Source organism: Lutjanus erythropterus, chromosome 18 (genome assembly GCF_056507025.1).
Source record: "Lutjanus erythropterus isolate fLutEry1 chromosome 18, fLutEry1.hap2, whole genome shotgun sequence".
Lineage (NCBI taxonomy): Eukaryota > Metazoa > Chordata > Actinopteri > Lutjaniformes > Lutjanidae > Lutjanus > Lutjanus erythropterus.
Window position 1 is genome coordinate 35,301,208 of NC_139334.1, and position 25,217 is coordinate 35,326,424.

Here is a 25,217-nt window from a genome sequence, read left to right on the forward strand (position 1 = left end):
CTTTAAAAATATTCTTGGCAATTAGGTTACATACAGTGTTTAAAGGAGAAGTGTGTGATTTCCAGTGGCATCTAGCGTTCAAACCTTAGATTGCAACTAAGAGGATTTACCCCGACACCGCCCCTCTCTCACCAAGAGTACGGTGGCCATCAGCGGACAAAATGGCGAGCGAAAGCTATCTCACAACAAACTACAATTTTGTGTGTAGGATGAATTACCTGTCCAGCAGAAAACAGGCAACCTCGGCGTCACTGTGAAAACGTTTTTCCTCCATCAGCGTTTTCCATCGTGTAAACACTATGCCGATGTTGATTCGTGTTTTTGCCGTTTCCTGTCATGCTTGTGTTTACTTTCTTCGCGTCTCCGCTTCTTGGATGACGTGGATTCACTGTCCGCTGCTTTTTGTTCTGGTACAGTGTATGTATGATCCTCCATTTGTCAAAACTGTGCCAGTCAAGGTTCACAACACTAAATGGTCTGCCAGCAATCACCCGCGTCTATCCTCCCCGACTACTTCCGTGTTTACGATGCAGCGTCTACGTAAGGTCGCCATGGGCTTCCCAAGACTCACTGTTAGTGCAGTTTGTCCGCTCTGCGCTGCTGTAGACGGCGCAGGATGATGATCTTCGTAAGTCGACCAGACAGTATGTAACTATAAATGGCTATTTCTAAAGTAACGGGAACATATAGATTATGAGTTTACGTTGATTGATAATAACATATAACATAGTTATATATAATATATCTCATTTATGTACATAAATTCCTGTAATTATTACACACTGGTCCTTTAAGGACAAAAAAAGAGCATTGAAAAGTTAAAAAAAAAATAGATGTATTGGACATTCTTTATGGCTTTGAATTTTGTGCTTGTATGTGCATACAATATCCAGACTATAGCCTCCGAAACTATTTATTTTGGTGCTCTTGTGTTTCTGAAATGTGTTGCAGTATGTGTGACAGCCATCACCAAAGCTTCTCAAATGTCTTCCATTTGTGTTTTGTGAGGAATCTATTCAGAAGGTGGAAAGCTTTTACTATCTCAATCCCAGACCTGTAAACAGTACACAATAATTATATACACAGAACAAACTAAAGAAATACATGTGAAATTTTAATTGCACAGTTATTTTGACCAGAACTGCATGTAAAAACTTTCTTTAGAACAATAAATATGCAACTTCTTCATTTTTGGTCTCTATTAACAAACCTGCTGACAAAAGTGCTTAATCCACTGCTGCCAGAATAAAAGCTTACAACTATTAGTTGTGGTAATAAGCATTTTTTTTTTTTTATTAATTTCTTCATTTCATGAGTCGTCATTCTTCTGTCCTCACACACAAACAAATTTCAGAAAAGTTTCCTTGCTTTTACCTTGCTGAAAATACCAGGAACAGACATTAAGCAGCTTGCAAATAGCATTTCATAGTGTGTGTGCTTTTTTTTTTTTTTTTTTTTCTCAGGTATTGTGCTCGGCTGCCCAGTGACCCGTTCACCCACTTAGCACCAAAGTGTAAAACTATGGAGACACAGGATGGACGCTCCCAGTCCACACTCTACTTACCCATCAATTCCCCTCTGCGAGTTCCTGTTAAGGTGAGGAAGAGCATGTACATTTTAGGAATCTCTGAATTGGTTTCACCCCAAAGAAGGTGTGTCATGAATGTTTAGAATTTCCTCCACATTTCAACACTTTCAGCACTAATTCAATATAGTTTCCTCAGCCTCCCTCTTGAGAATTGGTAAGAATGAATCTTATCACAACTTCTCCAGGTTTATTTATTTTATTGATGTGTCTCTGTCTTTGCAGGGTCCTGTCATGAACTGCACCAGACTTGCAGAGAAAGCAGTTGCACTTCTATGCTGTGAGAAACTCCACAAAATAGGTAAACTCAGAATTAAATTTTTCAGGGCATCACTTAGAAACTTATACCCTGCACCTGTTTTAGCTTGATGATTTTTCTTCTCAGGTGAGCTGGATGATCATCTGATGCCAGTGGGGAAGGAGACAGTGAAGTATGAGGAGGAGTTGGACCTTCATGATGAGGAGGAGACCAGCGTACCAGGCCGGCCCGGCTCTACCAAAAGGAGGCAGTGCTACCCTAAAGCCGTGAGTCTCATTCAGTACCCCTCACTTTCACTGTCTGTTGTATGCTCAGAATTAGCATCCATACTCATCCAATTCACAGGTTTCTTATGGGTGCTGGAAATCCTTGAAAACAATTTTAATGCAGTGTTTTCAAGATTTGAAAAGTGCTGGGATTTAGGATAAAGTGCATCAAACTGTAATTGCATTACTAGCATAATAAATCTCTGTCTGACTTTATTGTTTAAAGAAATAGAATAAGTCAGAGAACTTGATTGCTTTTGCCTTTTGGACAAAATGAGGACAACTTCACTTGAGCCTTGAAAGGTGACCCATTTAGAAACATGAAACTGTGTTGTGTTTTCCTTTAATTTGTCACTCTGCTGTAGAATTCTGCCACAAAGCATTAGTTTGGTTGTTTTAGCACCATAGCATATGATTTAGGGCTTCAAAAACTCTGAGACTCAGGGGTCAGAGTTGTGAAGCAGCTCATCCTGTCAGTCTGTAAAGCTGAAGTTCATGTTAGCCCATCACCCACACTGCACAGCTGCAGTACCATTTTGAGAAAAAGACTTAGCTGATTAACTGAACATGGATTTCTGCACAGAAAACATTGATGAAAGCATAATTTTCTCTCCCTGATTTTGCCCTTTCCAGATACCAGAGTGTCTGCGGGACAGTTATGCTGTCCTGGAGCAGACATACTACCTATATGTGATTGGGATGGTCCTCACCACCCCTCTCCCTGATGAACTCAACTTCCGCAGGAGGAAGCTCTACCCACCGGAGGACACCACCAGGTGCTTCGGCATCCTGACTGCCAAACCCATACCTCGAGTACGTCGCCTGCTTAAAACCTCCCTCTTTTAATGTCGTTCTTTTACTCTTTTATCAGCCCAAGCACCATCCTCTCATCTTTGGTTATGGATGCTAACTGGTGCTCTCCTTCTTTCCAGATCCCACATTTCCCGGTGTACACACGCTCTGGTGAGGTGACCATCTCTATCGAGCTGCAGAAATCCGGCTTCACGCTCACCGCCGCCCAGCTCGACCTCATCACCCGCCTGCACCAGTACATCTTCTCTCACATCCTCCGCCTGGAGAAACCTGCCCTGGAGTTCAAGCCCACGCTGGCTGACTCGGCTTACTGCGTTCTACCTCTGAATGTTGGTGAGTAAAATTGCTCTCAGTCCAGCTCAGTTGATTGTTTTTCCACAGGTATGCTGATATTTATTGGTTGCTTCTCTGTGCTGCTTCAGTTGGGGACTCGAACACACTAGATATGGACTTTAAGTTCATGGAGGACATTGAGAAGTCTGAGGCCCGCACTGGCATTCCTACCACTCAGTACACCAAGCAGAATCCCTTCACCTTCAAGCTCGAGGACTACCAGGATGCTGTCATCATTCCAAGGTACCACTGCAGCTTCTCAACATGACTGTGTAAATGCTTCTGACTGGTTTGAGCTCCGTACTGACCCTCACACTACTCCTCTGTCAGGTATCGTAACTTCGACCAGCCTCATCGCTTCTACGTCGCTGATGTGTACACAGACCTGACGCCGCTCAGCAAGTTTCCTTCACCAGAGTACGAGACTTTTGCTGAGTACTACAAAACCAAGTACAACCTGGACCTGTCCAACCTGAACCAGCCGCTCCTGGATGTCGACCACACCTCCTCCAGGTCAGCAGCACAGGGATCATGACGGTTCAGTATAGCTGTGAACTAATGTCCACTTTCTGTCAGTTGGATGTGATAGTTGACCTGATTTTCCAAGGTACTTCTACTCAGTACTACTGCATATGTGGGAAAATGTTGTATAAAGCCTTTAGAAGGTTCTGTATGAAGTCTGATAAATTGCCACAGGTGAGGTCACTTAAGTCAGTGTCAGCTCAGGCTGAAGAGCAGCCAGGCTTCATACAGGAAGGGACAGGCAATATGTGGTTCTGCTGCTTCTTTAAAATAAGGTTCGCAAAAAGTCTTGAAACTTTGGAAAATGCTTAATTTTAACATTATTTTTTCAAAGTTAAGTGTGCTTGAAATTTGAATACACACCTTTTGTAAATTGAATGTATCCTGCTGTTGCATTTGTGTTTCATAGACAGGTAAGTGGTCGGCTGAGCCCATAATCTGGAAATAACCAAGCATTAAATAATCAAAATATACAGTCAAATCAAATTATGAACAGTTGCTAAAATAAACACAGTGACAGTATACTGCACATTCATCACTGTGGATATAAAGATATTCTGTATACTTTATTTTTCACAGTTTCATTCATAGTAATGATTTAGATGTGATGATAAAGGCTTCAAAAGTTTTTTGGTGTAGGTACTGCAAAAATGTTTGAATTTAAATAGCTTGAAAATGTGTACTGAAAATGGAGCATGATGGAGCTCTTAAAATATTTTGTCTGAGTCCTTAAACCTTCATCTTGTCTCGTAATTAATAACAGTGTGACACAGTCCCAATGTCATGACAGCACTTGGTAAGCATACCTCTGTGTACGCGCGTTGTGTTTTTGGACGGGTAGAAAGTTAAGACTGTTTTCTTCTTTCTCTCAGACTGAACCTGTTAACCCCTCGGCACCTGAACCAGAAGGGCAAAGCCCTGCCACTCAGCAGTGCAGAGAAGAGGAAGGCCAAGTGGGAGAGTCTGCAGAACAAACAGGTACCGGCTGCTTGTTTGATCACGCTGCTGAAAACCACAGCCCCTTCAGTCGATTCACTGAGACCACTGAGTTGGACTTGGGCAAAAAACACAGGCTCCACAAAGAAGTATAAACAGAAATTATGACAAACTATATTACATTTTTAAGAAAAAGAAACAAAAGTGAGGAAGACAGACAAGTGGACAAATGAACATGACCATTTTAAGAACCTGCATTATAGATAGTGACAGGATTTTAGTAAACAAGTGAGTGAATCCAGCCTCTCAATGAACACATGGCTCAGCAGATCATACAGCTGCAGCAATATTATATATATTTTATTTCAGTGGTTACTTTTTTATATCTTTTTTTTATATCTTGACCCTTTTTTATCCACAACAATGCTAACTGACTAACTATTTTACATAGACAAATCATGGTTTGTATATGCAAAGCTCTGCTGTTGGTCGAAATTTAAGCATGATGTCTGTGTGAATGTGAACTTCACTACAGAAATGAGTTTCAGCTACACACCAGCTCCCAGTATAACAGCATTTTGTGTTTGTCAGATCCTGGTTCCAGAGCTGTGTGCCATCCACCCCATCCCTGCCTCCTTGTGGAGGAAAGCAGTGTGTCTGCCCAGCATCCTGTACCGCCTCCACTGCCTCCTGACCGCTGAGGAGCTCAGAGCCCAGACAGCCAGTGAAGCTGGTGTGGGAGCCCAGACCCTCCCTCCTGACTTCAGGTTCCTGCTCCATACAATACACAACATAACACACAGTATAAGCTCAGTTTTCCTAGGACTTTCTTTAAAGAATGGAATAATGGCCCCTGCACCAAACTTTTACTGCCTTAAAAGTCTTTTTTTTTTAACAAATGTCTTACTTTCTTTCACAGGATCATATAAATAGTTCATCCTCACTTGGTGTAATGTGTTATCGTGCGGTGGCTTCACACTTGCTAAGTGTCAGGGCAGCTCTTAACACCCACAAAGACACATGAAGGCAGCACAGTGGAGAGACAATGAAGTAAACATAATTTCAGGATTAGCCTACTTTAGTTGATGGCAACAACGCTAGTTAAAGTAAAATAGTGGCATAAAACTTCAGCAAATACTTTGTCAACACACCTGTTTAACAAGCAAGCAGAGACAGAGCAACAGATCAAGCTACTCTGTCTGCTGTCTCTTATCCATCCACTTTGTTTTAGATAAGGACATTGAGCCAGTTGTCACCAAAGGGCTAAAATGAACGCTGTTTGAATGTAGCCTGACCGTATTATAGTTTTCCACGAATCCAAAAATTTGACAAATTCTTGTAAACTTCAATGCAGGATGAGACAAAGCAGCCTGTCCTCTCTCTGTCAGCTGTACCTGCAGCAGTGAATCTCATCAGAGGAGCACAGAGGACTGAAGATATTGACCAATGTCATTCTTTACAAACTTCACTCAGTGTTTTGATGTCAGAAATATGAAGTATTTTATCGACATTTTAGATTTGTTTCCAGTGAGATATTAGTGAATCAGTGATATTTAAAATTAGACTTGCACCGATTTCAACTTTCTTAGCCGATTCCGATTTCCGATTTTTGGGGGGGGGTCTGACCTACCGATTCCGATTTTGGCCGGTTCCGATTTTCAGTCTTTCTAAGAACTGTAATTGACAGCATTCACAAACATTTTTGCAACTTTTCTTTTAAATATGTTCATAATAAGACACTGACTATTAAATATTCATTTAATACTTTCTCCAAAATCATCCAGATTACAACCAGCCTAATCATAATTTTATATTAAGATTATGAATTGGGTGAACGTGATCTCGCGGGATTTCGTGGGACGCGATTTCACGTGATCTTTTGTGGAAGCGGATGTAAACAAACCGGAGACTAACGCGGTGCAACAGTTTGAAGTAAAACTTTGCCGTGAGAAAAACAAACACAGAAGTTAAACAAGTCTGGATGAGAAAATGTTTGAGGAGACACACCAACACAGGTTGTTTATTCTTCAGCCAGAACAGGAGGTGAGATTTTAACTGTCCCTCTGTGAACAGCAGTCTGCTGCTAGCTTGCTAGCATTAGCCTGAAGTGCGAGAGAGTTTACGGCTGTTTTGCGACATTGTCAGCTGCTCTGTCTCGTTGTAGACTGTCTGTCTTTTCTTTATCCTGTTCTTGGAATCTGTCTCTGACACCATCTTCAAGCAGACGTGTGTCTGAGTGTGTAGCTGTTATCAGCGCTGTGTTGACGTCACGGTCAGTTTGTCTGCTGCGCGCATGACGTGACCATCGTGCAGAACGTGTGTGACAATGATGGGCACAGAACCGGATTTGTGACGCTGACTGGCCGGTCACCGGTCAGGGCCGGTCACGTGAAAACCGGCCCGATTCCGAGCATTGCCGATTAATCGGTGCAAGTCTATTTAAAATATTAGGTCTGTTCTGAAATTATGCTTTTTGTTTTTGTTTTTTAAATAAGCAATAATTTAGTAATGAAAAAATATCCTAAAAGTGCTGTTTTTAAAGTGGCAGCACAATCCAAACCAATTTTCCAGCATATCTTCAATTTAAAACTTTAGGCAGTATGGTTGTGAAGCTGGCATTAAATTTTATCACGTGGTATTAAAAAGGTCTTAAAAAGTCTTAAATTTAACTTAAAGAACCCTGTAGGAATTCTGTCACTGCCTAAGTGACACCATAGAGCAAGCAAGCATAAAACTGCTTAATTTGAAATAGTCTCTTGAGATTTCCACGGTGTTTTTCCAGCATTCTAATGTACAGGTGGTGTTTGTATGTGGCAGGTATCCAAACCTGGACTTTGGCTGGAAGAGGTCTATCGACAGTAAGACGTTCATCTCCTGTCCTGAGTCCTGTGGTGAGGACGGCGAGGGTCACTGTACACACCAAGAGACTGTAACCCCTGAGCCCAGTTCCCTGACACATCCTAGTAGTCACCACTCTCCCCTGCCCGAGCAGGACCCCCTCGCGGCCCACGAGCCCGGAGAAGCCACCTGCACGAGGAACCTAATCAACGGCACTGCCCAAGTCGCCGACTGCGACGACGACGGCCACCAAGATGAGCACCTTCACCAACATGACAATTGCCAACGCTCCCAGCCCAGCTCCCCTGGGCTGCAGAGCCCCGAATCAATACAAACCACTACCTCAGTTCCCGTGCAGCCCTCTCACAGCTTGAAGAAGCCCAGCTCCAGTCCTCCACAGCCTAGTGATGAATGTACACCGGGGAGGACCTCAGACCACACAAATAAAGCTACCTCAGTCTGCAGCCGGGCTCCCGCAGCACCTTCTCCTGACCTCGCCGCTGTCCCGCAGCACAGAACCCAGGCAGGAGACTCCCCCAAAAGCCTGGGGCCCAACCCGGGCCTCATCCTGCAGGCCTTGACCCTATCCAACGCCAGCGACGGCTTCAACCTGGAGCGGCTGGAGATGCTCGGAGACTCTTTCCTCAAGCACGCCATCACCACGTACCTGTTCTGTACCTACCCCGATGCTCACGAAGGACGCCTCAGCTACATGCGCAGCAAAAAGGTGAGGCAGCTCGTGACTTATTGTAAAGATGAAGGGGCATCATAAGTGAAATGACAATTATAGTCAGATCGACAGGTTGCTTGTTTCATTGTATCTAACTCATTGTTAGGGTTCTTACAGGTGCTGGAAATCCTTGAAAATACTTTTTGGTGTCTTTAAAGAAAAGTGTTTGGATTTTGGATAAAGTACTTGAAACTGTAATTGCATTACTTTCAAAATAAACCACTCTCTGACTTAATATTTAGCTTCTTAGGTAAAAAAAATAAAATAGTCGGAGAATGAAAACATTACAAGGTTTTTATTGATTTTATGAGGTTATTTTTTCTAGTAATTGTTCTATTTTGACTCAGTCAGATTTTATAGGATGTTAAGTGTGCTAAAACACAAGTGACACATTTTTAAGCATGAAACTTTGTTGTATTTTCCTTTAATTTGTCTCCCATCCGTAGAATTCTATCACAAAACATAATTTATTTTGTTTAGAGCACAGCAACATCTGATTGAATGTAATGAAGAAAATGTAATAGGGCCTAATCATTTTGAGTGTATGAAGCACATCTAAATAAGTCATTTGTCAAAGCTGCTGGAAACACTTGGAAATGCATCTTGAAAATGCTTGATAATTGACATTGGAAAATGTGTAGGGACTCTGCATTGTGAGCTTCCTTGTAATTTACATCTACACTCTAAAAGATACTTTTGACATTGTTGCATGTTTGCTAAATTGCTGTGCACAGACTAAAATACTGTTGGAGCTGACTGGAAACATACAAAGTGAATTTTGTCTCCATTATAACCACTGATATGATAACTTAAGAAATTACAATTTTATTGTGACCAAACTGTAGGGCATGAAGGCCATAATCATTGGTTCAATAACGAGAAGTAATTACTTTGCATGCAGGAAAAAGAGTATTAGTACAATTAGCTGATAATTAGCCTAACCAATTATTAACCACAGTCAGCGTCAGACAAGCTTATTATATTTTAGCACTTACCAAGTGTCCCTGTAGCCTAATGGTGACAAAAAGTTACAAAAAATATACATACAATATTAGCAGTTTGAATTAAACTGAAGCTCACTGGGGAGGATACTACACTAAATTCCCTTTAAAGAAATATGACATATTAACAATTCCTTACATATCTGTAAAAATATGCAACTCTAGAAACACAAGGCATCATATGACACCAGTCCTCTTGTCAGCATCAATATAACCCATAACTTTTTTTTAATATAAATATATATATTTTGGGGCTTTTTACCTTTAATTTGTAGGACAGCTGAAGGGAGGACAAGAAAGGGGGCAAGAGAATTGGGGGATGACACGCAGCAAAGTCAAAAGGGGGAGACGAACCCATGGCCGCTGCAGAGAACTCACAGCCTCAGTACACGGGGTCTAGCTCTACCAGCTGAGCTCCCTGACCACCATAAACTGTATTTCTGTACAAAATTTGTATTTAGGATTTTGTTGCCTCAGCTCCAGAGAGAGACCAGAGAGGCAGAAGAAGAAGAAGGTGGCGCACTTCATTAATCCCTCATGGGGGATTTCCATGTTTTCCCTGTTATTTTTTATACACTTATGCGTGAACAGGCTCTATAGACATGCATCAATGGAGAGATATCAGAGTGAAAAAGCTGCCACTTAAAGTGTTGCCCCGCCTAGTTAGGGATTCAGTGTAGGGCTGCAACTAACAATTATTTTTATAGCCAGTTAAATTCTCAATAATTACTTCTATTACTGATGGTGAAAAATGTTGATCGTTTTCCAAAACTAAGTGTAACATCCTCCAATGTCTTGTTTTGTTCACAGCCCCAAACTTTGCAGTTTACTGTCAGAAATGAGTAAAGAAACCAGACAATATTCACATTTAAGAAGCTGAAATGAGAAAATTATGACTTTTTTTCCCCCTAAGAAAGTACTCTAACCGATTAATCGATTATGAAAATATTGGGAATTAATTTTGTAATTGATTATTTGGTTATTTGCTGCAGCTCTAGTTTGGTGCTTTGCTTTTCAAGGGCACTTCAGCAGTGCCAGTGAGTTGAACTGACACCTTGTGATGCTGGTCTGTGCTGGACTTGAACTGGCCACCCTCTGGTTCCCAAGCCAGGTCATTCACTTACATGCTGATTTAAATACAGACCCACCATCTATCATGTGTGTCTGTGTGGGTATTTGGTGAGGTTTTCTCCTGTTATCTGGTTTGCTGCCTCTGGTTTGGTGCTGGTCAAGTAGCAACATGTCAGATCTCACAATGAGTTATGAACTCTGTGTGTTTTGTAGTGAGCTAACACTACGTAACAACAGGCCTATCCTGGTAAACTTTAAAACACACATGTATTAATACTTAGGCTGTACATTGTTTAGCTGCTTGTGCTTATCACATGATGTTAATGGTCAGATATTTTAGTTAGTGGGTTAGCTAAAGTGAGCGAGTGAGAAATCTCGCCTTACTGTTGATGACCAGCATGATCACGTAGAATCTTGGAAACGCGAGTTGATTCTTTCTTTTAAGGGAACAAGGCAATTCAAAACAGGGCATGCCACACTGGCTGTGTGGGTAGCTAATTTTAGAAGGGGCATTATTGCCACGCAGGGCACTGGCTGTTTGGCTTTGTCCTGCATTGTAGCCCTTTCAGTAACCTATAATTAGGTTCATTTCTAAGTTTCACTTGCTGTTCTATGCATTGATGTAGTTGCACAGCAGCACAAGTTGGTCACACGGGTCAGTGGTCAGGCATATGCTGTTGTAACCAGGTATGCACATTAATCAGCTGAGTAAACCAGCTGAAATCTTCTCATCTCCCATGTGTCTACACACAGACAGTGCATGAATAACAACCCAGCACCAGAAAACCTGTTGTATTTAACTTGTACAGGCCTCGACTCATCCTCTGTTGCACCATCCATTTGTCCCAGGTGAGCAACTGTAACTTGTACCGCCTGGGAAAGAAGAAGGGGCTCCCCAGCAGGATGGTGGTGTCCATCTTCGACCCCCCCGTCAACTGGCTGCCTCCTGGATACGTGGTCAACCAGGACAAGAGCAGCACCGACAAACTGGATTCAGAGGAGGTCAGTAGATGACATTTATCTCTGCTCAATACAGTATGTATTTTTTCAAATCATTCATCCATTCTTTCCCTGTTATAGATGATATGACATTATCAGGCCACTAGGGGGCAGGCTGCCACCTTCTTTGGCAGCACATCATGTTTGTGTTTCGGTTTGAAGTCCCACAGCATCCTACGTGTAATGTCATGAAAGTGAAAATATGTAACTCTGCTACGCTAAGAAGATGACAATGCAGCACTTTGTACAAGGAAAGCAGCTTGATGGTCATTAAAAATGAGGAAGAATTCACATAGATGTACTGCAGAGAGAGAGCAGATGACCTAAAACAGTAAAAGTTCAGAAACATTTCAGCAAGTTCATGTGATGAAACAGTTGCATGTTTCATTCATCACCCAGTTTTGGAATAAACCACTGTGCACACTCTCATGACATTCCCTTTCATGAGGTGTAGGAGTATGAACATACACAACAGTACTTCTGTAGTAGGGCTGGGTGATATGATGATTCTATACAGTAACACGATACAGGTTTTAGGACTAACAACTATTTCATAGTCAATCTATAGATTATTTGATCGAATAATAGTTGCATGCCTATAAAATGTCAGAAAATGGTTAAAAAAAAGTTAATCAGTGTTTCCCAAAGTCCTCAAAAGTCCTGTTTTCCCCACAACCCAAAAATATTCAGTTTATTGTCTGAGAGGAGTAAAGAAACCAGAAAATATTTACATTTGAGAAGCTGGAATCAAGAAAATTTTGACTTTTTTTTTTTTCCTTAAATAAATTACTCAAACTGATTAATTGATTATCAGAATAATTGGCAAGTAATGTAATAATTGGCTAATCGATTAATAATTGCTGCTCCAACAGTTTAATCAACTGACTGATTGTGTCATACAGAGCATCAGGTCACTGTTAGTAATAATACTGAAATGTTCATTTGCAGAAACAGATATCTCTGTTTTTATTTATTTTCCTAAATCATTTTTTGTGCACTCCAAGGAAAATCAATCAAACAGGAGTCAGGGTGTTTTGATAAGAGATCTCAATTTTGTTAATTTCATAATTTTTTTGATATTGTGCCCTTAGTGTAATATCAATCAAATTGGTTTATTCATTTTGAGAATAGTTACTGTTGTTTTTTGCAAATGAACTATTCTCTCAACGAAGGACTGGTTAATGACAGTATTTCATTTGATGCTGTGAGATGTTTGTATTTATTGTGTGGTTAAAGCTTCAGGGTTCATGTGTGGCGTATTTACTGATATATTTTAAAATGAGGGACAAAACCTAAAAATCTCATCAGGGTTCAGTATTATTTTTATTTATTTATTTTATTTATTTATTTATTTTTTTTCACTTTCCCAGTCAGGCAAGTGGGTCAGAAATCTGTATCATTTTTTTACTTGCCCCTGTACAAATTCCCTTATTTATTATCTTATTATCTTGTCAAATAACAACAAACTAAAGCTGATTGCTATGTTTAAAATGTCATTAAATAGTGAAAAATGCCCAGGGTGACGTTTTTAAATGTCTCATCAGTCTAAAACTGAAAGATATTCATTATAATATGGTAATAAACAAAGAAAAGTGTGAATTCCCCATATTTGAGAGGCTGAAAACCACATTTTCTTTCACAGAATTAACTAAATTACTAATTCCTCTGCTGGTGACTGTGCTTGGTGCTAAATACAATCTTCAGCCTCATTAGATGTCAGCAAACACCTATTTGCAATGTAAAAATAAAGTGGAGCGATGCCTTCTTGAGCAGGTTCCCTGTGGGTTTGTTGTTATTCAGTCGTCTTTGTTTAGCCGTGATGGCCACAAGTGCATGTTTGGGACAGAAAACACCTGGTTATGTTTAGGTCTGGGTTAAAATTATCACTCTCTTGAGATCTTTGGGGATCTGGGGTTCTCTTATAGATGTGAGATCCAAAATGGCAGCTTTCTGGTTAGTCTTTCTCATTGTAAAACAAAACGGTGACCAAAACATGTTTCTGAAAACATTTTAAGCGAGAAATAGGCAGTTTAGTAACATCTTGATCCATATTCAATCAGTACTTCCTAGTTTGACAGTTTGATCTGAGTTTTGTTAGCAGTGTGTGCTCAGACCGACTGGTCTGAGATGCTGGTGTTCTACAGGGACCTAGAGGATAAATGTTGTATACGGCATCTTAAAAAAAATTCAAAACAAAGATGCTTAATTTAAAGACTTGATTATTGCAGTCATCTTGTTTTAGACAGACAGACAGATGCTTTTGTAGGTTATGAGTGATTGGCAGTGTCTGATTCTACAAATTCACAACTTTTGTGTTATAATGTTATTTTTATAGGGATTCCAAACCACAACTAAAGAAAGTGACTTGTCTCTGAGTCATGAGTTCGGTTTGGCAGCGTCTCCTCACACCATGTTTAAGGGCTGTTGAAACTTGTAACATGCTTGTTGAGTTTACTCAGCAAACCAACAATTAGTGATGGGAACTGAGATCCGGTTCCAAATGTCTGATTCATCAGAATTGTATGCAACCAAGCTTATCACTTCCTTTTATTGATACTGATTTGACATTTTTTTTCCTGACAAACGGTGACATCAAACTTGTGCATCTATGCCTCTGGAAATTTGCCACGAGGAGTCATGATGGAGGGTTTTTTCACTACTCAGAGATAATAAAACACAAAATGGAAAACCAATGCAAGCCACTTTTTTTCCACGCAAAAATTGAAAGCATTCAGGGAATCATCAGTCAGTAATCAATAAATAATCTGACCAGTCATTGGTATCAGTAAAATCTAAATCAGTTTCCATCCCTGTTTACAGTATGGTAGGCAACTCCTATAGAAACTCCTACACCAGGGAGGTTCATTTTAATGGAGAATACCTAAAATTTGGGCTGCAGCTAATGGTTATTCTCATTGTTGATTAATCAGTCGATTATCCCTGATTAATCTGAGAGTTTTGTTCCATAACATGTCAGAAAATGGTACAAAAAATGTTTCCCAAAGCCTAAGATGATGTCCTTTATTGCCTTGATGTGCCCAGAACCCAAAGACATTAGTAAATAATCATATTTAAAAGCTGAAATCACAGAAATTTGACTTTTTTCTTAAAAAAATATTTCAAACCCATTAATCGATTATCAATATAGTTGGTGATTAATTTAATTATAGTTGATTAATTGTTGCAGCTGTACCTAAAATGAATCTTTGTCCTTGACCTCTGCTCTTCTTCTGTTTTTCCATCCTTCAGGCCAAAGAGGAGCTCCTGGCCAATGGGCAGTCTGGAAACGACTACGATGATGACGACGAAGAGGGTGACGAGGTGGACGAGGACGGTGACCTGATGCTGAAGGATGAGCCAAAGGATGAAGTGAACATGGAGGACGACCTTGAATATTACAAGGAGCACATCAAGTTCATTGACAACATGCTGTTGGGATCTGGTGCATTTGGTAAGAAATTCCCCCTGAGCGGCTTCCCACCCTCCCTCACCCCGACCTCTGGCTCCTCCCCTGCCATGGAGTCACCGTACGAGTGGAAGGCCCCGAAGAAGCCTCTCCACCCTACCACAGCTCACTACCCATCAGAACCGGCGCCCAGCGGGCCCTCTGCAGAGGAGTTTGACTACAGCTCGTGGGACGCCATGTGCTACCTGGATCCCAGCAAGGCCGGAGAGGAGGACGACTTCGTGGTGGGTTTTTGGAATCCGTCGGAGGAGAATTGCGGCGCCGAGCTCGGAAAGCAGTCTATCTCGTACGACCTGCACACGGAGCAGTGCATTGCCGACAAGAGCATCGCTGACTGTGTGGAGGCTCTGCTGGGCTGCTACCTGACCAGCTGTGGAGAGAGAGCTGCCCAGATGTTCCTCTGCTCACTGGGCCTCAAGGTGAGTGTTAACCTCCCCACTCTGTTCTGTCTCAATCATTCCCGTTTTTGTTTTCCAACTGCTCCACTTGCACTGAAAGAGTACGATCTGCAGTGAAAAACAAAGAAAAGTACCAAAAGCAAGTTAAACTGTGCCATGCAGTAGAAGAATGTCTTTTCTCACAAGTCAGCTTCTGCTCTGGGCTCGGTATTTGTTCTTTCAAAGAAACAGAACATGTATGAAAACAAGAAAGGGTGTGCAGAATCTAAGAGACACTGACTCTGTGCTGCATTTAAAGTAATATACAGTCTTAAACTTTGAACAACCAAACTGCTTCTTTTTAAGGAAATTTTTACTGTATTTGATGTTAATTTGATGTTAAGAGTAGAGCAAAGCTGCATCATACTATTCTTGTTCAGCTTGTTAGGGTTGATTAAATCCAAGAGTCATTTTACTACATTTTAGCACTCATAGTAGTATTTCAGGAAAACTATTATATTACATAATATTGTTTACTGTGTTTTTTTTTTTTTGGTCACAGTAATCATAGCGTGACTGGCACTTCTCTAGCTGTGATTACATGTATTTCTGTCCTGCTCCTGCTGTGCAGCAGGGCAGACCAGGGCCATCCCCATGGATGCTTCCTCCACCCTCAAGACCCTGTCTTGTGCTAAACTTATTGGCCCAGCAGGTAGGGTTATGTTGGCTTCTAGAAACAGAGCACCATTTTTAAAGGTTCCTTCAAGGGCAAATATTGTTACTAACATAGGAGCTGTCCCCCTTCATCAACAAGCAAGACACAGGATTGAGGCTTGTATTCAGAGGAGTTTTAGCATTTATTCACTGACAAATTGCCTAAACTGTGTACACACACTGCAGTGCTACGTTCACAGCTATAATGGCGCACACACTCTCTCTCTGTCTTAACTTAACACTTGTTTACAAAGTACGCACTGAGTTATTCTTTAAAGAAGTTTGCTACTTGAATAACACCTTTAAGTTTAAATCCCAGATACTTAGACCTGATAGGTTGCTGGCCTTGCAATACACCGGTGGAAACCCTGAAAGATATCGGCCTCACTGTATGTAATTAATAAAATAATAAAAATGACCATACATACAATACCAAACCAACTTTTATTTAGCAAATGTAATCTTTAACGTTGACCACTTCATTAGCCTGGCATCACCTAACTAATTCACAATTGTGAATTAGCCTGAAACCTCTCATTTCATTTATAATTTCCAAAGAGTGTTATCAACAACCAAAATGCCTCTGGACACTATAAGATAGACCTACAGCCAGTCAGAGCAACGAAACATGTGACGTAGCAGTGCTTCACCACAATCTTTTTCATCTTAAAGCTAAATGATACACTAAGATATGATTCTGAAAACATCGTAGGTGAAAAATAGTGGATTTGATAGTTTGTTTTGAGTTTCGTGAGCCTGAGGCGTTGCACCGGGTGGACCCTGCTGATTGGACACCGTTGGATAGACCTGCAACCAATCAGAACAATGTAACTTGTGAAAACCTGGATCAGTGCCACTCCTGTTGTGATTGGTCCAATTCTGTATGAATAGAAGGAGGGGGCTGATGTATCTGCCAGAGCAAATGAAAACATGAGCTTAGCAGATTCATCAGGTTCCCAGGCTACTCATGAATAAAAAAAAAAGGTTGAACTATCTGTGTTATCATGTGATCTGTATGTTTATGAAGATTGTCAGTTATCCAGATCATGGTAAGGGTTAGCAAAAGCAACTGGACTTGCTTAGGTTCTTAAAGACATTTCACCTCTCATCAAAGAGACTTCGTCACTTCTGACTGACTAGTGGGGAGATCCAGGTGGGATTGTTAACACCTTGAGAGGTATGTGACTTATGAGGCTGTTAGAACTGAAGAAGTCTCTTGAGAGAGTCTAGATGTCGTCAAAAACCTAAGTCCAGTTGCATATGATACCCCTGAGTGAACATGTGATCTGTAGTTATTTGAAAATATTGATAGCAGCTTTAAGGTAATGAACTTAAACGAAGCAGCCAGCCATGGAGGAGACATTATTGCCCACCTACATTTGCACAAAGTTTCAGAGTGTCAGGCACGCAGCCTCTTGTTTGTCCATAAGGAAATGCTATTACTGAAGCTAGAATCAGTTCAGCCTGGCAGCTGCAAGTTGGACCAATCAGGGAACAGCTGGCTGACTTAGAACTCCTAAAGCCTCTGAACAACTATTAAGACTTGGATCACAATGTGTAAAATAAGGCGTTTAGTTAACAACTGCTTGGACTTTTAGTTTGAAAATTGAAAACAAAGACCAATAACAGGCTTGGAGTTCACATCTGTCCAAAAAATGCCTGTTGAGCCTTTCCAGACCACTGTGAGCAAAGAAAATTTTATCTTGTGTGGTCTTGGCTCTGCCAGATGATCTCAAGTAGCGATAAGACTCATAGGGTGTTACAAATATATGTGTGTGCAGGAGCCAGACCACGCAAGGTGCTCCTCCAGAACAATGTATACCGACACTCTCAGCAGGGTTTCCAGAGATATTAAGAGTTGTTTCTGATGATGACAGGTCTTACCGTTGGAGAGAGGGACCTTGACAGGAACGGCGGTGGTGAGCCGTCAGACCACAGGCATCGACCTGTGCTATGGCTGGCTGAAGATCCCGCCCCGCTGCATGCTGGACCATCCAGACGCAGAGCGGACTCTCAACCACCTCATCTCTGGCTTCGAGAACTTTGAAAGAAAGATCAGCTACACCTTTCAGAACAAGGCTTACCTCCTGCAAGCCTTCACCCACGCTTCCTACCATTACAACACCATCACAGGTCAGACTCCACCTTATCAGGACTGTTCTGTTCACAGTTTACGCTGCTTTTTGGTGGGTCATTTGAGCCATTTCTGACTGTTATTTATTTCCTTGTCTCCAAAGATTGTTACCAGCGGCTGGAGTTCCTTGGTGATGCAATTCTAGACTACCTCATAACAAAGCACCTTTATGAAGACCCGCGGCAGCACTCTCCCGGCGTGCTGACCGACCTGCGCTCAGCACTCGTCAACAACACCATCTTTGCCTCTCTGGCCGTTAAGTACGACTACCACAAGTACTTCAAGGCCATCTCGCCCGAACTTTTCCATGTCATCGATGACTTCGTGCAGTTTCAGTTGGAGAAGAACGAAATGCAAGGCATGGACTCCGAGGTGAGTCCAGTTTCTACCACAAACACAGCGAGCATCAGTGCTGAACAACAAAGTCCTGCAGGAAGAAACCTAATCTCTGCCATTGCAGTTTTTCCCCCCTCTAAAATAATAGTCAGCATTCAAAAAGATCAGCCTGAATAACAAGGCTGTCAGCTTCTATGAATCTGTTTCATATTCCAATGATTTCAGTACTGAAGAGAAAATGCAGTTGGATTTAATTTGCCTGGAAATGGCTATCTTGGCACCAGATCTCCTCTCATTCTGCCTGAGAGGTACGTCTCTGCCTTGGGACAGAAGGCACATACACATCCAACATACTGAAAAAATACAGCTGAAAGAAATGAAAAAATGCGCCGCAGTAATGTGGTACCACTCCACTGCTCACTATTCATCAAATGAGACTTAAGAATAACACAATGAAGCTGTTAATGTAGCATGCTTTAAACTGTTACATGTAGTGTCAGTACATTAACAGTTAGACTGTGAGTGTAGTCTCACGTTTGATACTTTTTAAAAATGCTTACAAAACCAGACTGTCTAGACTGTGACGTTCAGCCAAAGATAAATCTGATGCTTATTCAGAAGAAATGGAACCATAGTTAGGCTGATAACTTTTGTTTTAAAAATCAAACAATAGGTCCGCACACCAGAAACTGCTCCTTGAGATATTTTTAATAGTATCACCACACGTGACGTTTTGGGCACCAGCCCTTCATCAGACAAGACATGTCTGATGAAGGGCACATGTGGTGATACTATTAAAAATATCTCAAGGAGCAGTTTCTGGTATGCGGACCTATTGTTTGATTTTTGTACCTGTTCCTACTGTCCAGCACCCAGTATTCATCAATTTTGGATGTGCATGCTGTTTTTGACTCTAAAGTTTGTAACTCTTGTTTTAATGCCAGCAGCAGCCAGTAGCAGCTCACGTTTGTATGCTCACGTATGGCTGCAAGTAACAATTGTTTTCATTGATAAAACGTTTTAAAAAATGCTTGTCACAATTTCTTAGAGCCTACAGTCTCATCTTAAAATCACTTTTTTTTATAACCAACATTCCAAGATTTGCTGTCATAACTGACAAAGAAAAAGCATTTGACATTTTTGCCTGAAATATGATTTAAAAAAAAATATTCCCTCTAATATCACAATTGCAGTATCAGTCAAAATAATTCCAATTATATATCTTTTCAAAATTGTTGAGCCCCATTGGCAGTTAATGTTCTTTTGATTGACTACACAAATTAATTGACTAATCATTTTCAATTCAATTTTATAATATTGAACATTGAATATTGTACATTGTCTAATCAATGCAGAAACTTTCTTCACATAAAAGTGCAAGAAACAGTTTTCTGTTACTGGTTAATCAAGTGACAAAAATAGCTGACAGATAAAGGTATGTCATCACATAATTGCAAAAATCATGAAAAATCAGAAAATTGATATTGCTTTTAATTACCTTTAATTTGCAACAGTGCCCACAGTGATGGTGGCTACCACAGTGTAGGGGTGGAAATCGTTGGGAATCCTGATTCGATTCTGATTCTTTGGTGTCCAGTTTGACTCTGAATTGCTTATTGATTGAATGAATAGAAAAGGGGGGACTATTTTCACTGTCTAGCTGGGAGTAAACTTGACCTCGCCTTGTACCCGATTGACCCTGTCCCTGGGCTTGGGACACCTTGTGTAACAGTAGTACCTGTCAGCATGTAACCGTTCTGTGTGGCTACTTGATATAACCAGAACCTGATTATTTTACTCAAAATGAGCTGTTTGTTTTTGTCCATATCGCCCAGCCCAAAGCATGCACTCTGATGGCGTCAACTGACAGTTGGATGTGTTTTTGTTTCCAGCTGCGACGCTCTGAAGAAGACGAGGAGAAGGAGGAGGACATCGAGGTCCCTAAGGCCATGGGGGACATCTTCGAGTCGCTAGCTGGAGCAATTTACATGGACAGCAGGATGTCATTGGAGACGGTGTGGCAAGTGTATTATCCAATGATGAGGCCACTTATAGGTGAGGAAGAGTGGAAGCACATTTCTGATTTCTTTTCAGCCATGATTGTTGAGCAGTTCATGCAGGGAACTTGAGTGATCCCAAACAGACAGAAATTTTGCCACTTGTGTTGACATGTTGAAGAATTGAAGGTGTGAGGATGTTTATAATGCCACTTTTTTTTTTTTTTACCTCGTAACCCTCCATCCCCCTCATCACTTACAGAGAAATTCTCTGCCAATGTGCCACGCTCTCCTGTGAGGGAGCTGCTCGAGATGGAACCAGAAACTGCCAAGTTCAGGTACAACATCAGCACCTACATTACATTTCTCATATGGAATAGGCAGGTGTTCAGTTTTGTAACTTGTACTGGAAGGAATCAGGCAGGACAATATGTATCATGATATAGGAGGTCTGAATTTGCTATTTTGGCAATATCATTTTCAGAAAACTGTCATTAAGAATACATCTGGGTTGAAAAACCTTAACTTTTTCCTGGAGTGACTGATAATATGGGGAAAAGAGGAAATTAGGACTGAAGGTGTGTCTCAAATATTAGCCTGTTTCAAATAAAGGCCTGGCCTCTCTGCTGAAGATGTAAATAAAGGCTGCTATAAGAGAGTGAAGGCTATGTCCAATCTGAAACCCTGTTCCTTTTCTTCTGTGTGCAGCCCTGCAGAGAGAACCTACGACGGGAAGGTCCGGGTGACGGTGGAGGTCGTCGGTAAGGGCAAGTTTAAAGGAGTTGGCCGCAGCTACCGGATCGCCAAGTCGGCGGCAGCGCGACGAGCTCTGCGCAGCCTCAAAGCCAATCAACCTCAGGTCCAAAACAACTGAGCTCAGCATTAGCACCTAAGCTATTGACGCTAACGGAGAAAAAGCAGCAGCGTCAGCTTCCCAACACAGCGTGACGCTAGCCCTGTATTTTCAGCCTGCGATGGCACAACCAAGGCAGCCAGGGAACACTGTGTGGAGACGCAACAAAAGAAGCAGACTGATCTCACAACAGATTTCACAACGGATCTTGTACCTTTTTTTTTTTCCCTTTTTTTTGCGCAAACACAATCTTTACTTTCCCTCTCTGCTTTGTGTAATCACATGAGTGCTTTATTAACGTTTAGCAAAGTGTTTAAAAAAAAAAAGGTCAGGTCGCAATGTCTATTCCTCACTGTTTTTGATTTTTGTTGTTTTGGTTAACCTCCACGTCAGTGAGATGAGGCTTATGCTTATTGTGTAGTATTAGACTGTACATAGTTCAATCAAAGGTGTAAATCAAAGTATGTAGTAGGAAGTTAAAAAAAACAAAAAAAAAAAAAAACGCTAAACTCCTCAGCCTGTGCACTAGTGCCAGTCAGTTTTAAAGCGGTTTTTAAAACGCTAACGGCAGACATGGCTAACAGATACCACTGGAGCAAAAACCTGGTGGCACTTCTGTCTGAAATCTGTCTTGAAATGGTATTCTTAATCATTTTTGCACTTATTCCATTAGGGTCTGTTACTTTGAGAATTGTGTGGTCACATTGACACCAAAATCATATACGTAGCAAAAAATATAAATATATATAAAAATAATAAAATACATGAATGATATTCTTGGCCTTAGATCCTAAGGCTCACCCTCATATCCTGCGAAACGGATAGGAATTTCAACATTCCCAGTTACTGTAATTTAAACTAGTTTTTAACCGCACTTGAGGTTGCATGTTCTTGTAGCTTATGTATAAACCATGACAACTGGATGGCTTCTATAAATGTTCTAAATCTATGGATATATCTAGAGTGTGTGAGAGCGAGATTAGATGTTTATGGCATTATCTTGATGATTTGGTTTAACATGTTTTGATACCAAGAATGGATGGAATTTAATGAGTCATTCTTGCGCACTATAATGTCTTTCCGCAGAGCGAATCATCCAGTTTTGATATAAATAAGAAGAGAAAGACATATCACACATTCAGTATGCTGCAGACTTTTCTACAAATTGGATACTCGTGTTAAGACACACAGAATCTTTTCAAATACAGTCTTTGTGAAAAAGGCCAATTCATTTCAACACACTAGTGTTCCTCACATCCCGTACCTACCAAAGCTATAACAGATGTGACACTATGAGGTTGAAGTCAATTCCTAGGGATAAGGATACCAGCCTTTTTTTTTTTTCGTGTTTTCTGTTCCGACAAATTTTGCTTCTCGCTAAATGTCTTTTTTTTTTTTTTTTTTCTCATCAATAAGCCCTTTTTCACTTGAATACCTCAGTTAATTGCATGCATTTTCTTTTCTTTTTTTCTTTTTTGTTTGGTGCTATGTTTTTTGTATTAAGCTTGAATTTCTCATCTTTTTTGCACTGTAACTATAATACCTCTTTATTTGACCTTTTTATTTTTAATTATTGGAAATCTGTTTGATTTGGTTGTCCCGTTCGTCAGCCATCAAGCTGTAGAGGAGAGCTGCGTTGTCGTCTTCTCCCCCTCCCTTACTTGAGGTTGACACTTGATGATTTATTTTGGAGGGGGCGGGCAGGCAGGAAGTGTATTCTCTGCACATAAGCCTAACTTTTTTTTCCCCTCTTTCGTTAGCTATTAATTTCATCAGTTGAGAATCTGTTTTTGAATTCTGGGTAAAAACAAACAGAGGATTGATTGATTGATTGATGAGATGGGTGAATGCTTGTAGAGGTAATCAGATTGCACTCTTAAACTTTGGATTTCTCTGACATTTACTTCAAAGCAAAGGCAGAGGGGGAATACTTGACTAACTTCTTCAAAACTATCTCGATGAATAGGGGTTGGAAGAGACATATACCCGTGTGGTTCCTAAACTGCGTTAGTATCTGAAATCAATCCCACCCACAGGTGCTTCTACCTCAAGAACGGTGCACTCAGTGCTCAGTTCTGGACAAAAACTGCATTTCAATTCAGCAACTCTCTGACAATAACGCATACTGTTGTCTTTTTACTGTGAGAACAGTCACATATGCAGTATACAACACACAGATATCTGTTTCACTGAGTCGACATTCCCTCACAGTATTTTGTGTCTCATGTCCTGAAAACAAATCAAAACTCAGTGCCTTCTCTGTGGGAGATCAGCATCAGCAGAGACTGGATTTAAATTCAATCAAAAAGGAGAATTAATCCACATTTGAGTTTGTATATAAAATTGTAATTGATTTTTTGTGATTTTTTGTTTACTTAGAAAGTGGAAGTAAAGCTACAAGCAAATGTTAATGAGTAAAAAAATGTGTTTTCAGCTACAGATTGTAAACCAGAGAGCTGCTGCCACTCCAGAACAACAAAAAGGATCACTATCACGTTATAACCCAAAAAAACATGTTGATGTAACAAAGTATTTTGAGATTGTTATAACATACAAATGAACCATGTTATAAAAAGAAACTTTTCCTGTTAAAACTATATTGTTTGTCTTGTTATGACATAAAACATTTCCCGTTATAACGTGACTTGTACATACAACATATTTCATGTTCTAACAATATGAACAGTATATTCTTATTACAAGAAAACTTTCACTATAACATGGTTCATTAGTGTGTTATAATCCTGTTAAAAACATCTTGTTACAACAGTAAACTTATAACGTGTTACTGATCCCTTTTTCTTTTGCTGGCGTTGCAGCAATGAACTGCTAAAGTAAATCTACTCTACAATGTATATAAATATTAATGTACTCAAGTAACCTGTTAAACCCACCCAGGCATGTTAGGACCCATGAAAAAAAAAAAATTAAACTGAACTGACCCAGCAGCAGCTGAACTCCCAATAGGCCCCAAAAACTGCTGCTTTGTTGAAAGCTGGATCATCAACCATGGCCCTCAGAACCTCTGAACATCCAGAGTCCGGGGTTCACTGTGTAGTAGTCGATCATTTGTACATTTGTTTTGTAAAACTTGAGAGTAACTTTGGTATTTTTCAACCTGGACCTTCTTTTCCCACGTTTTTGTGTCTAAGTGACTAATGGAACAACATTTTCAAAGCTGCAGCCCTCAGCTGCAAAACAGGCTGCAGTGTAATCCTTACAAACAACTGCAAACTGTTGATGTATGTCCTCCAAAGTGCTTGTTTGTGCCACTGACAGGCTCAGATCATTATTCCAAGTGTCTGACAACATTATGGAAAGGATCCCTGCAGAGTTGGACACGTTTCTTTTAACCAGAAACTGCTGTTTTATTGCTGCCCTCAAAGCCACCAGACTCCATCTGCAGAAACTGCAGTTTTCTTGTAACACTTGCACCATTCGCACTCAAAAAGAAACTCACCAACAACCATCTCGGCTCGTCTTTCCACTCTTCCAACAATCACGAACTCTGGTTTTGGTGGAAATAATAAATCCTCCCCACAATGTTGTCAGACAGAATAACAATCTGAGCCCGTCTGTGGCAAAAACGAGCACTTTCATTGGACGTACTTTGATGGTACACAGCTGCCCGCGGGGATTACACTGCAGCTTAGTTTTGCTTCTGCTGGCTGCAGTGGTCTCCCTCAACACTGGACCAGTCTCAAAAATCGTCTCACTGAAATAAAAATAGAAAAATAGGGTTCAGGTTGGAGAATTACCAAAGTTATCCTTTAAAGCACAATATAAAGTGGATATGCTGGGGCCTTAAGGCGACACCTGCATTATTTACTTGTAGAGCTAAATTGAATTCTCAGGCCTTGAATATATTTCAGTTTACATTGTGCTTGAAGGCTGCACATTAGAGTGACCAGACGTCCTGAATAATTCTGGACAGTCTCGAGTTTTGAGTTGTTCCAAATCCCGTCCTGAAAATGAATTGTTACGGTA

The 25,217-nt window shown here is 40.7% G+C and overlaps 1 protein-coding gene across 1 annotated transcript in view; it reads left to right on the plus strand.

Moving 5' to 3' along the window:
* The window catches only part of dicer1 (dicer 1, ribonuclease type III), a 37,427-nt gene extending 14,876 nt beyond the window's left edge, over positions 1-22,551 (plus strand). Inside the window, exons 14-30 of the mRNA XM_084742476.1 lie at positions 1,464-1,596; positions 1,811-1,886; positions 1,971-2,110; positions 2,744-2,923; positions 3,043-3,256; positions 3,346-3,499; positions 3,587-3,769; positions 4,651-4,756; positions 5,306-5,481; positions 7,532-8,279; positions 11,204-11,356; positions 14,603-15,238; positions 17,788-18,043; positions 18,148-18,416; positions 20,273-20,435; positions 20,640-20,715; positions 21,086-22,551. Of these exons, the coding sequence (XP_084598602.1) occupies positions 1,464-1,596; positions 1,811-1,886; positions 1,971-2,110; positions 2,744-2,923; positions 3,043-3,256; positions 3,346-3,499; positions 3,587-3,769; positions 4,651-4,756; positions 5,306-5,481; positions 7,532-8,279; positions 11,204-11,356; positions 14,603-15,238; positions 17,788-18,043; positions 18,148-18,416; positions 20,273-20,435; positions 20,640-20,715; positions 21,086-21,251 (3,829 nt within the window). The 3' untranslated portion in view covers positions 21,252-22,551. The remainder of the gene's footprint in view (positions 1-1,463; positions 1,597-1,810; positions 1,887-1,970; positions 2,111-2,743; positions 2,924-3,042; positions 3,257-3,345; positions 3,500-3,586; positions 3,770-4,650; positions 4,757-5,305; positions 5,482-7,531; positions 8,280-11,203; positions 11,357-14,602; positions 15,239-17,787; positions 18,044-18,147; positions 18,417-20,272; positions 20,436-20,639; positions 20,716-21,085) is intronic.
* The last annotated feature ends 2,666 nt before the right edge of the window (positions 22,552-25,217 follow it).